General features: G+C 46.3%; 1 protein-coding gene and 1 long non-coding RNA gene across 2 annotated transcripts; both read left to right on the top strand.

Moving 5' to 3' along the window:
• The first annotated feature begins 424 nt into the window (after nucleotides 1–424).
• Nucleotides 425–911, top strand: LOC136463153 (uncharacterized). Its single transcript, XR_010760923.1, has 3 exons — nucleotides 425–559; nucleotides 636–734; nucleotides 820–911. It is a non-coding gene; the product is annotated as an uncharacterized lncRNA (long non-coding RNA).
• Nucleotides 912–4,546: 3,635 nt separating this feature from the next.
• Nucleotides 4,547–12,419, top strand: LOC136463154 (peroxidase 70-like). The gene is made up of 4 exons (XM_066462178.1): nucleotides 4,547–5,959; nucleotides 6,063–6,253; nucleotides 6,353–6,470; nucleotides 11,979–12,419. The coding sequence occupies exons 1-4, from the start codon at nucleotides 5,741–5,743 to the stop codon at nucleotides 12,417–12,419; spliced, it is 969 nt and encodes a 322-aa protein (XP_066318275.1). The 5' UTR covers nucleotides 4,547–5,740.
• Nucleotides 12,420–13,673: the final 1,254 nt, after the last annotated feature.

Raw genomic sequence — 13,673 nt, forward strand, 5'->3', positions numbered from 1 at the left:
ACGGATCTCAACTTGAGCGCCTTGTGCATGGCAGACGAGGACGTCTGGACGATGAGGACCCCCCTTATTTGTTTCTATGCAGTTGAGTACCATCTCCCTCACCGTGTAGCACGGCAGTTTGGTAGGCTGCAGCCTTCTCCGCCCGATGATTTCTCCACCGGTTGGCAGCTCCACAAGTACGTAACATACAATATTTTGTTCGTTTCACATGAAAGAATCATTGAGTAGGCCTTCATATTGCCGATTTGGTGTAAAATTTGCAGGTTCAACAGACAAAAAAATAAGAAGATCACCAACTGGCAGCTGGAGCACCAGCGCTACATTGATGAGTGGATGTTGATGGAGCAGAACAACATGGGCATCCACGCCGTCCATCGTGACAAGGCATTCCATGATTACCTTGTTTGGTTTGGTCAACTGAACAAGGCTTCAATTGAGGCCCGCTTGGACGGAGCAAGACATTGCTGACATTGCGAGCGAGGATGAGGGCAACAACCCATATGACCAAGCTACCCGAGAAGGCAGGCAAGTTGAGATCGCCCCTGCGTTAGCCAGAGCTGTAAGTGATACAACTATTTCAATCTCTGAAGGTCTTTACTGTGATAGAGACTTAAATTATTGTTTTTGTTGCATAGAGCATGGAGATAATGAGGACAGTGGCCGACCAAGGAAGGGCATTGATGATTCCTGTGGGCGATCCTGATGAGGCCTCCATGTTACGACAGCACATTCAGGTAGTCTTCTCTCATTCAGTTGATGTTACATCTTTATATAGTTTTGCGACCAACCCCACTTACTAATAGTGCTTTCAAAATGCAGCGTGCCATGCATCGCCTACGAAAGGTAGCTGCACGCCTTGGATGTAGACGTTCCCCGGATGTGGCAGTCCCACAACAGCTTGGTGCTGGACCTTCTACTACACATGTTGGAGGGACTTCATCTTCACATGGTGCACATGGTGGCAGGACTTCTTCTTCACATGGTGCAGCAACTACTGCAGAGGGTGGTCAAGGACATGGTCATTATGATGATGAAGTTGATGAAGGACAGGGAGAGTATGATCATGAGTATGATGAGATTGGCATGTCCCTAGCTTGGAGATGCACCCCAAGGAACTCAAGGCCCCTCCGGTTCTGGACGTCCACATAGGACGCTCAGACCAGTGGACAGGTACACTCCAGGTACCTATCCGTTTGGGAGGGGAAAGCGTTACGCTCGCCGTCCACGTTAAGGTACAAGGAGCGATAAAAGATCCAAAGACTTCATATGCTTTATTTTGTGCATGGACTATGTATGCATTGGACCTTGTACTATGTTTGGACTATGTTTGTTGATTGATGAAGCATATGTATGGACTATGTTGGATGTTGAATGTGTTGGACTATGTTGGATGCTTAATGTGTTGGACCTTTTGTATGTACGGATGTTGAATGAATGTGTCTGTCGGTGTGGTCATGTGTTATGTGAATGTGTGGAACGTCGCCATGTTTCATGTTTCCAGCTATTAAGGGCCTCCGTCGCAACTCACAAGGAAGAAGGGGTGTCATCATCCCCATCCTCCATGTTACGATCAACCTCTGTTGGATCCACGGTGACATGTTAGGAGAGTCGAGGGAGCTAGCGAAGGGGACGCAAAGGGGACGAAGCACGCAAAGAAGAGATGATATATTGGTGAACCCAGGGGCTCGGCGTTTAGTCATTTGACGCCGACCCCTGGTACGTACTGGAAAGCATTTCATCGAAGCGCCGAGGTGCCCAAGCTCGGCGTTTAGTCATTTCACGCCGACCCCTGGTACTTACTGGAAACCCTTGCATCGAAGCGCCGAGGTGCCCAAGCTCGGCGTGTTACGACTAAGCGCCGAGGTTTCGGCCCAAACCGGGCCACGGCCGTTGCCAAACCCTAGGGTTGGCGTGGGCCGCCTCGACGCCTAGCCTCAGCCCAACTCGCAGAAGGCCGAGCCAAACCCTAGGGTCGGCGTGGGACGACTCAACGCCGAGCCTCAGCCCACCACACGGCCGCCAAACCCTAGGGTCAGCGTGGGCCGACTCAACGCCGAGCCTCAGCCCACCTCACACACGGCCGCCAAACCCTAGGGTCGGCGTGGGCCGAACTCAACGCCGAGCCTCAGCCCACCTCACACACCCCAAACCCTAGGGTCGGCGTGGGCCGACTCAACGCCGAGCCTCAGCTCAACACGTAAACGCCGACCCAAACCATTTGGTATATGTTGCGATCCTATTTGCATGATTCAAATGAAAAATCTTTCTCAACGATTCCTCTTCGACTAACACGAGTTATACTAATAAGAGTAGACAAGTTATATTTATGTTTGTATATTTGTTCCTGCAGGAAAAACCGATTGTTGGTTCGATTTCAATCCCCTATTTTTAGAGAGACTCAAATCTTTTTTTCAGTTTGGGAATCAACCATAGTACATGAAACTTAGAGGTAGGTAAACTGCAATTTATGAAATAGCGGAGGCACAACGATTACACTCACATCAAAAGTAACAATGGCATGTCGCAAACTAAACCTAGCATGCCTTAGGGGATTGAAAGAAACAAGTGATACAGACATTACAAAGGGAACACACTCACATAAAAACTAACAATGGCATGTTGCAAACTAAACCTAGCATGCCTTACGAGATTGAAAAGAACAACTCATACAAGCATTCCACATTCGGATTGACTAACAAATGTTGGTCCTAATAATGCTCCCACATATTGAACTGAGTTGCGCCTTCCCCATAGTATCCTCCAGTTGACGGAGGCGGTGGTGGTGGCGGTGGCGGTGGCGGTGGAGAAGGAGGTCCGTCCTTCTTATGGTTCGTGCACTCGTAGTACGGATTATTGCATAGTGCCTCCTCTGCATCATTGCTGTTGTCGTCGTCCGACTTGTCCCTGTTACCACTTCCAGGGCCATACTCTAGGTCAAAGATGCGTCCCTGTAGATATGTGATGTACTGTTGATGGGGATAGATAGGAGGAGGGTCGACCCATCTAGTGAAGCCACAGTTATCTGGACAGCTTGAATCCTGAAAACCCATCTACCAATAAGTACTACTAGAAACTACATGCAAATCTAAAAAAGGAGAGAGTTCAAAGGCAATACAAATCCTCGCGGGCATCTGAAGAAACGACGGCCTCCACCGTCACAGTCGTTGTACATCTGCACAACGCAATCCAAACCGTGGCGGCATTTTGGCCAATCTTCAATGCGCTTATCGTATGATCTAAGAGGTCTCTCACGGGTGAAGTCACTCTTCCTCTCCAAAGGAAATTCCTCTATTGCTTCTTCAAAAGAATCAGGACCCAGAGAACCCTCCCACACAATCGGAGGTCCCTTCCTCACCCCCTTTCCTCTCCCTCCACCTAAACCCTTTCCACTCGAGGAACCTCCGCTCGACATTTGCTAAAACTAAACCAGAAAACAAGTTGTGTGGATGTGGAGCAAGACATGGAGCACTATATATAGAGATGAAGGCAGGTTCACCATGAATGCTACGTGACAAAAAACATGTGTGCATACTCATTTATTGAATCTGAAAAGGCTAGATGCTTCATCTGAAAAGCCTACAACCATGACTGGTCATTTCATCTGAAAAGGCTACACCTGTGTTTTGTCACTTCATCTAAATGCAGTACATCACTCTGATATTAATTCATTGCGTATACAGATACAACAGTAAACGAATCTAGGCTTTTCAGTGAGTTTTCAAATAGACTAGTAGCCCTTTCAGTGACTGCAACAGTACTTGTAGCCCTTTCAGTGACTGCAACAACACAAGTAGTCTTTTCAGTGATACAAACAGTACCACTACAGTCTTCGGATAGTTAACGAAGTACATGGCATAAGACCATCTGAAATAAAATCATAGTGCATTACAACATAATAAAAAAAGTCCAGGGAATAAGTTCATCTGAAATAAAAGCAGAGTGCATTACAACATAGTAAAAAAAGTCCAGGGCTACACGACATCGCTCGTGAATGAACCAAATACCTACTGAGTGCAACGAGGCCACTTTCCCTTCCTCTCGGCATCGGGATTCTCCTCCATCGCTGCCTTCGCTCGGCGCACACGCTCAATCTTCTTCTCCCTCTCCGCCCGGTACGCAGCAACACGCCTCCTTTCCTCCTCTTCCTTATGCTCCTTTTCTATAGCCTCCAGTCTGCGTCTCTGCTCAAACCTCTCCTTAACCTCCGCATCCCACTCCTTCAGGCCTTCTAGACGCTGCTTGTCCGACTCCTTGATCTCAGTGTCAATCCACTGCTCAAAGTCACACAGTGGTGGAACGGTCTGCAAGAAAAACAAATTGTTACAAAACAAATAAATAAGCAATACTTAATATCACAAGAAAATTAATTAACAAAATAAAAATTCCTCACAAACGATGCACGGCGTTGTTGCTTTGTAGGTTCCCATGCATAATTGGGACACATCCAGTACCTCTGCCTATATGTTTCCTCATCTTCAGAGATGTCTACCTTGCAAGGATCACCACAAAAGCACATTGGTCGAGGAACACCTTCAGGGAGAGGCTTTAGGTCGTACGGATTTGCCCTCTGGCGACCATAGCTACAATTGAAAGAATTTAGTCATATTAACGGAGAACCAAACCTAAACCTAGGGTTTTCTATTTGTTGCACAGATAATGAATAAACATTGGGATTACCTTGGAATACGAGCTTTACCACGCCTTGGCATCCTAACGTTACGAAGAAAACGCCTTGGTCATAACAAATTGAAATGTAATGACCAACAAATTAATAAAATACATAGTAACCCTAATGACCAACAAATAACTAACCCTAATGACACCTACAATAAACAAATAACCCTAATGACCAAAATAACTAGAAACCAAACTAACCTAACATGTTCATCACATATAACAGTTAAACAACAATGCACTCAATCATCCTAAGCCATACATTTTGCAAATGCAAACACAAATATACCAAATCACCAAACAACCATGATTCCAAATGATTAGGGACAATGTAAGCACATCTACGCGGATAGAATGGAGGAGGGGAGGGACCATTACCTCGAGGAAGCTTCGGGAGACGAGATCCGGGCACCGGGGGTCGATTTTGGAGGTTAGAGTTTCGTGGGGGCCGTGGGGGATTTGGGAGCCGTGGGGGAATGGAGGAGGGGAGGGAAGAAGAAGAAGGGGCCTCGGCGTGGCCTAAAGGGTGCAGACCTCGGCGTTGAGTCGGGCCGCGCCGAGGTCTGGAGTCTCGGCGTTAAGTGACCCAACGCCGAGCTTCTGGGCCACCGTTCTTTGTTGGGCCGCCTGGGCCGCGCTCCGGATGGGGCCAGAGCTCGGCGCTCAGTCCGACCGCGCCGATGTTGGGCACTTGGCGTCGGCTGACACGACGCCGACGTCTCGGACCCACGCGCCAACGTGTCGACGACGACCCCGGTCTCCCGTGACGTGGCAGTACCTCGGCGTGGAGTGACACGACGCCGAGCCTCATATCTCGGCGTCATGTGCTAAGACGCCTAAAAATGGTCTATTTTTAGAAATTGTTTTGGCGTTGGTATTTTTCTAAAAATTGTTTTCAAAAGAGACTAAAATACGAAAAATTTCACATCATGTCACTCCCCACCAGTTAAGCAAGCTAGTTTAGTCTGATCGAGCTGGTGATTTCTTTGTCAAAGAAGATCACCGTACGTACCTGAAGATAGTTTGATTAGCTAGACTGGTCGATCTGATCGAGTTAGCCTTAGCCATGGCTTCGTTCCGGACGTGGCACTGCTTGCTCGCCAGCTGCTGCTTGTTCCTCCTGCACGCTTCGGCGGCGCACGGGCAGCTCTCGCCGTCTTTCTACGCGACGACCTGCCCGATGCTGGGGCTCATCGTGCGGGCCACCATGATCAAGGCCCTCCTCGCCGAGCGTCGGATGGGCGCGTCCCTCGTCAGGCTCTTCTTCCACGACTGCTTTGTCCAAGTACGGGCTGTTCATATATATATACTAGTATTGTACTACTACGCTACGTACTTGTGCCAAAACCTTGCGTGCTGAAGTGGAGTTAATTTGTTATTACCTGCAGGGCTGCGACGGCTCCATTCTTCTGGACGACGTTGGCAGCTTCGTCGGCGAGAAGGGCGCCGGCCCCAACGTCAACTCCGTCCGCGGCTTCGAGGTCATCGACCAGATCAAGGCCAACGTCGAGCTCATCTGCCCCGGCGTTGTCTCCTGCGCCGACATCGTCGCCCTCGCCGCGCGAGACGGCACCTTCTTGATACACACGTGACGTCGTACTACATGTCTCTTGGTAGTTGGTACACGTAGATAGATGAATCTAGTTATTAACTAGTACATCACTTCTGCATCATCACAGCTCGGAGGACCAAGTTGGGCGGTGCCGCTCGGCCGGCGCGACTCGACGACGGCGAGCCTGACGCTGGCCAACAGCGACCTCCCGTCGCCAGCCTCTGGCCTCGCCACCCTCATCTCGGCATTCGGCAACAAGGGCCCGGGGGGCCGCCTGACGGCGCTGTCCGGCGCGCACACCATCGGCTTCTCGCAGTGCCACAACTTCCGTGGCCACATCTACAACGACACCGACATCGACGCGGCGTTCGCCACCCTGCGCCAGCGCAACTGCCCCGCCGTGCCGGGCACCGGCGACACCAACCTGGCGCCGCTCGACGTGCAGACGCAGCTCGTCTTCGACAACGCCTACTACCGCAACCTGCTGGCCAAGCGCGGCCTGCTGCACTCGGAACAAGAGCTCTTCAACGGCGGCTCCCAGGACGCGCTGGTGCGGCAGTACAGCTCCAACCGGGCACTCTTCGCATCAGACTTCGCCGCTGCCATGATAAAGATGGGCAACATCAGCCCGCTCACCGGAACCGCTGGCCAGATCAGGGCAAACTGTAGGGTGGTCAACAGCAGCTGAAACCCTGATATATAGCTCCATCACCAGTTCACCATCACTATTAATGATATGAGTACAGAGTACACAACGAATGGGGTCTGTAAATGTACAAGCACACACTGCTACAGAATTTAACCGTAGGGGCGCCTGCGCCAGCCGTCCTTCTCAGGGTGTTCCTACAGAGGGTGCCTCTGTAGAGGCGGTTTCCTGACCGCCCCTGCAGTGCCCTCTATAGAGGCGGCTGGTGTTTTCAGCCGCCCCTACAGTGCCCTCTGTAGGGGTGGCTGGTAATATCAGCCGCCTCTGTAGTGGACTTCTGTAAGGGCGGCTGTATCACCAGCCGCCCCTGCTGTGTGTATTTGTAAGGGCAGTTCAATCAAGAACCGCCCCTACAGTGGATTTTTCAGCAAAAAAAATTTCAAATCTGACCATATATATAATTCAAATCAAGTAACAACAATCTTTTCTCAACTCTGACATATATTTAAGCATTTTCAGAAAGTACACCAATTCACACTAAACATTTTGACACTGGTTTCACAAAATCACAGCAAGTAAATACAACTAGAATAATAAAGTTCAAACATTTGCTCTAGCCAATACTGAAAATTCAGTACATTTGATGCAGTCACAACTACACATGCAGATATTGCTACTACTAAGAAATCTCCATGGAGACAAATAATTGTTAAGAACAATCATGCAAGGACAGCTACAGGGAAAACCAATTTCAACAGAGATAGATTCATTACATATGAAAGCCCTCACCTTGAGGATTTGTACTTAACATTGTCAAATATTTGGGATACAAACTTTCCTACAAATCAACATGTCTGATGTCTGATGTCTGCTGTTGGGCCATGGAATAGTGAGACATGAGAATTACGTATAGTATTTAATTATTGGATAAAGAACAATAATTAGCAAACATAGAAGTTCCTAGTAGTGAAAACATATATACACCTGTAGCTATAAATTAAAATATGCTGACAAATGAAAAGATATAGATTGTTTGCCCCCTGAAAATGATTCATGTTCAGAATAGATAATAAGAGTTTGAAATCTAAAGTTTTGTGGCATTCCGTAATAGAAGAAATCACTAGGAATCACTTTTGTTTACACTAGTGCATGTCTGGTCAAAATATCTATACTTGGGCTATTGAGATCTGAACCAAAGCATACAGTACTACTACACATGCTTTCAGAAAAGTATACTACGCCGGATTTCAGTTTTCAGCGATGGAATGTACTTCCTGTAATGACAGATAATAATCAGCACCCAAAGCAAATAGCTGCTGGTCCTTACCTTGCCATATGGCAAGACTAGCTACTAAAGTGTCGCGATCTTGTCCCCCGGCTTGTGGCTCCTCATATATGGTGCCTAACATAAAGTAAAACCAGAAAAAAAAATCAAAATCAGAAAAGGAAAACAAAAAGACAAGCCTCCTGAAATGTTTAGCAGTATTGACTAATAATTGTTCCATAGGCACTGTGGATATGGTGCAAAGCACTGGACTCATCACAGAGTCCATAGGCATTGTGGACAGATATTCACATGTAGTGACATTATCTGACAAAGAAGTGCAAAGTAGCAGTGCACGAATAGTGGCGAATCGGCAAAATAAAACAAAAGGATTTGCTCTGAAACATAGGTGTACCCAGCTGTAGTAGCACCTTTCTCTTATCAGTGTCCCAATGTATGGCAGGGCTACATGATGTTCAGTAAAAGAAAAGGAATTTTACTTTCTTGCAGCAGCAGTGTACTTCAAAAATAGAAGAATCCTATCCAAACTAATGAGTCCAAATTAAAGGCACTCTGTAAATTTTGGCATACTTCATAAGATGGACTGAATATAACTTGAGAATCAGATAATTGAGACCCCAATATGATGTAATGATGAATTATTTCCTGATGACATATTTTCCGGCATAACTGGAAACGGAAGCATCAATAAAGGCAGCAACAGCGCCACTACAATCTCATCTCGTCTGGGATAGAATCTAATTTTCATCATACTGAATTCCACTTACTGGCATTAAGCAAGTGAACACAATCGAGCAAAGTATCCTAAACTCATAATTTGTATCATCAATATAGGAAGGTTCTCATAACTGTGAACCCAATGTAAGATAACTCGTGTAGGAAGACGTTGGCAGAAGGTAAGAAGTCATGGTGGATGATATAGTGCACACCCTATCAGAATTATGTGGGATGCACTCAAGCTAACACCAACAGGAATCACATGAACTGAGCAACAACTTTTATTAACAGTAAGCAAAATTATGGCAGTACATTGAATCTGTAATGCACCTAGATAATTTACCTTGGCAAGTTGCAACGCTATTAGATGATCATACACCTCTGAAAATGAAGCAAAACTGTAAGCATTACGATAAAGTTAATTTGTTTAAGAATGTGTAAAACTGAATCCTGTGATCCTTGTTGGAGGACATGTATATAGACACACCATATGCAATCAATGAAGAGAACTAATTTGACTATGATATATGTGCATTTTTTAACCTTAAAAGTAACATATTCATCGAAACATGTTTGGCTGTGGCAAAGTGGAAACAAATATTATGGAATAGATCAAAGAAGCAAAACCGAAAAGCCTAACACTGTTTTTTTTGACAACCGTGGTAGCAGCTTGCACACACGCATCATCTCCCTTTTGTGTTCTTCATCAGGAAATGAGCACATATAATTTAATGAAAGCGGGAGGAAAATCCGAAGAAGAATGTACAACATGAGGGGAACTGTAGACCATAACTCCATCTAAGGTAAACAATACATGCATCTGGTCGCATCGGAGGCATCGCGCGCGCCGACGCCCGGGCTGCGCCATTAGAGGTTGACCCGGCCTTCATCGCGTGCGCCGACACCCGGGCTACGCCGTTAGGGTTTGCCCGCGTCGGGCCTCCCGTGCTGGCGCGGCACAGCATCGGGCCGCTGGAGCGGGGAAGAGGGAGCGGTGGAGCGAACCTACTGGGAGAGGCGAAGCGCGTTGGCAAGTCGAGGCAAGCGGAGAGGGCAGAGCAGCAGCATCCCGGTGTCGTGGCGACCAGTGCCGGCGCCACAGCAACCCGGGGGGGAGGGGGGGTGCGGCGGCGCTGCTGCGGGATGGTGCGGCCACAATGTGCGTCGGCCGGATTCGGAGCAGCGGCGGGGTTTCTCGGTGGCGTCGCCACGGTGAGGCAGGAATTTTTTTTCTCATGCTGCGTTGTCGTGGCGTCTCTACTTCTTTAGGTGCGGCGGCAATGCGGGGGAGGGGCTGACGTGGTGGGCAGCGTGGAGCAGGTGTGGCGGGCATCAGATGCCTGGAGGGACGATCGGACGGTAAGGGGAGGTGCACTATGGATGAATAAGAATCTGGGTGTGCAAAACGAGAGATGAATAATGCACAGTCATCAGGATTAGAGGTCGGTCTTTATATAATAATAATATAATAATATCATACTATACAAATAAATATTATTATTATTATTTATAGATTAATTAATTAATTAATTAATTATATATATGCTTTAACTATGCAGATTAACTTTTTTTATCCAAATGTATTTATTGCAGTGCTGATATATACGTAGTTCTTGACAACTGCTACTGGTCATCTTGTCATTTGACAAAATTTGAACATTTTAAATTTGAAATTTAAAAAAATGACAAGTTCGAACCAAAATTTGAGACCCAAAATGATTTCAATATAAAAAGTGATGAATACTAAAGTTGTTCAACTCATTAATATCTACAATTTTTATTTTAGTGATCTTGTCATTTGACAAAATTTGAACCTTTCAAATTTGAAAATTTGAAAACGACAAGTTCGAACCAAAATTTGAGACCCAAATTGATTTCAACATAAAAAGTGATGAATACCAAAGTTGTTCAACTCATGAATATCTACAACTTTTATTTTAGTCATCTTGTCATTTGATAAAATTTGAACCTTTTAAATTTGAAATTTTGAAAAATGACAAGTTCGAACCAAAATTTGAGACCCAAATTGATTTCAACATAAAAAGTGATGAATACCAAAGTTGTTTAACTCATGAATATCTACAACTTTTATTTTGATCATTTCTTCATTTGACAAATTCTTAGTACACATTGTTCACTAATCTTACACATGTCTCATATAGTTTATAAAACCTTATGAGAGATGTGTCACATTTATGAACAATGTCATTACCACTTTGTCATATGAATAAATGACCAATACAAAAGTTGTAGATCTTGATGAGTTATTCAACTTTGGTATTTATCACTTTTTCAGCTGAAAATCATTTGGGGTACCAAAATCTTGTCTGGAGTTGTATTTTTTTGAAATTCAAAATTTAAATTGCTCAAACTTTTCATATGTATATATTGACAAAACCAACAAAATAAATTGATAAAGAATGATTTTAGAAAATTTTAGGAAAAAAATCATCAGATTTGGAGTTAGTACGAGGAAGAAAAACTAGTTACAAAGTTGACCCACAGATTAAAAAAAAATCATACGGTTCACTATGATCATGTAAGGATCATCTAGAACAATGTGATTTCTCTTTTTAATCTGTGGGTAAACTTTGTAACTAGTTGTTCTCCCTCATACTAACTCCAAACATGATGATTTTTTTTCCTAAAAGTTTCTAAAATCATGCTTCAACATTTAAGTTTGATCAAACTTGGATGTGACAATGTTTTGCACATTTTAAAATTTGAAATTTGACAAGTTCAAACCAAAATTTAAAACCCTAAATGATTTCAGATGTAAAAGTGATGAATACAAAAGTTGTTCAACTCATCAATATCTACAACTTTTATTTTGATTATCTTATCATTTAACTAAATTTGAACCTTTCAAATTTTAAAATTTTAAAAAAGACAAACGGGCACTGCAGGGGCGGCTGGTGATTGAGCCGCCCGTACAGATCAACCCCAACTGTAGGGGCGACTCAGGTTACCAGCCGCTCCTACAGTGCTATCTGTAAGGGCGGCTGGGCTGCTGGGTCCGAGAACGCCCACTGTAGAGGCGCCCCCAACCCTAGCCGCCTCTACGATAAAAATGCTCCCGTTCCTAGCGTAAAAATCTGACATAGTGGTTCGCCAACAAGGGCCTGAGCGCGACGGACATGACGGCGCTCTCCGGCGCGTACAGCATCGGCTTCGCGCAGTGCAAGAACTACCGCAGCCACATCTACAACGACATCAACATCAACAAGCAGTTCGCCAATACGCTCAGGAGCAACTGCTCGCCCACGCCGGGCGCAACCGACACCAACCTCGCGCCGCTCGACACGACGACGCAGCTCACCTTCGACAACGCCTACTTCGGGAACCTGGTCAAGAAGAAGGGCCTGCTGCACTCGGACCAGGAGCTCTTCAACGGCGGCTCGCAGGACGCGCTGGTGCAGCAGTACAGCACCAACCCGACGCTCTTCGCCTCAGACTTCGTCACCGCTATGATCAAGATGGGGAACATCAGCCCGCTCACCGGAACCGCCGGCCAGATCAGGGCCAACAGCGGGAAGGTTAACTAACAAGAGCTGATTGTTGCTGGCCACCAATTGATTGTCATAGACTCACAGTCTCAGGGACACATGCACGCTAGCTGTTCGTTCACGAAAAAGGCACTCCATGATTAATGTGATGTAATACACGGGTCGAGGAAATGGGTATCCGATCCCATTCCCATTTCTAGTAATAAAAATCTGTACTAAATATTGTTTGAGTTTCAAATTGATCAACTCGAACAAATTTAGAGAAAACTGGTCTAGGCAGGTTTCCAAATCGCTAATGCTAGGAAGCAAGCGGCCGGGCGGCCGGCCGCACGGTTGGTGGGCCACACGACTCTCCCCGCTTCTCCGTTTCTAAATAAAAATATCAGCCCATGTATTCGCTCTTATCTGCTCACCTACCACCTTAAGCACTCGCCCGCTGGCCTAGCCAGGCGCAGCGTGCGACTGACTCTGTCGACAAAATATGGTCGACAATCTGCCTAGGGGTATGCCCAAGGTAGTAGATTATCGGCAGACAGATGCGTAAGCCCCAAACAAGACGGTGACGCAAGACAGACATGAGGTTTTATCCAGGTTCGGCCGCCAAGAAGGCGTAATACCTACGTCCTGCGTCTGATTTGTATTGCTGTATGTCAATGAGAGATGTTTTTTAGAGGGATCCCCTGCCCGTCTTATATAGTCCGGGGGGCAGGGTTACAGATCTGAAAACTAATCCTAGTTAGTTACAATTGCCATATGTGGCCGGATAAGGATTCCTATTCTAACCGACCAGGATCCTGCTTGATCGCCAAATCCGCCTTGACTCCTTGCGCGGGACTCCAACCAGGTTTGCTGGGCCGCACGTCGTCTTTCCGATGGACCGGACCCATCGATCCGGGCCGGCCCAAGCTTAGCTGTAAGGGTATAGGGGTTAATACCCCCACAGCTAGTCCCCGAGCACCATGTATTATGCTGCGACACGCCATTTCGACCTTCTCCGACAAGTAAGGCCCGAGTCCTTGGCATCTCTTGACCACCGTCGTCGCCGGAGAAATAGGTTGTCCGAAGAATGTATGGTGCTCTTAAGAAAAAAGAAAAAAGATTTCCGTCCTGGGAAGTGTGCCCACTTGTATTTCTGAAAAGAAATGTAAGTGCTTCTTGAAGCGTAGCATCTTTGATCATCAGAGGCGTAGTGGTCGAAAAACAAGCACATTCACCGCAATGTGAAGTGTGCCCACTTAGTCCCTGAGTCTGGTAGTAGGTGACGTAGGCACGTGGTGCCAGGGTCTAAAAAGA

This window comes from Miscanthus floridulus, chromosome 7 (genome assembly GCF_019320115.1).
Source record: "Miscanthus floridulus cultivar M001 chromosome 7, ASM1932011v1, whole genome shotgun sequence".
Taxonomy (NCBI): domain Eukaryota; kingdom Viridiplantae; phylum Streptophyta; class Magnoliopsida; order Poales; family Poaceae; genus Miscanthus; species Miscanthus floridulus.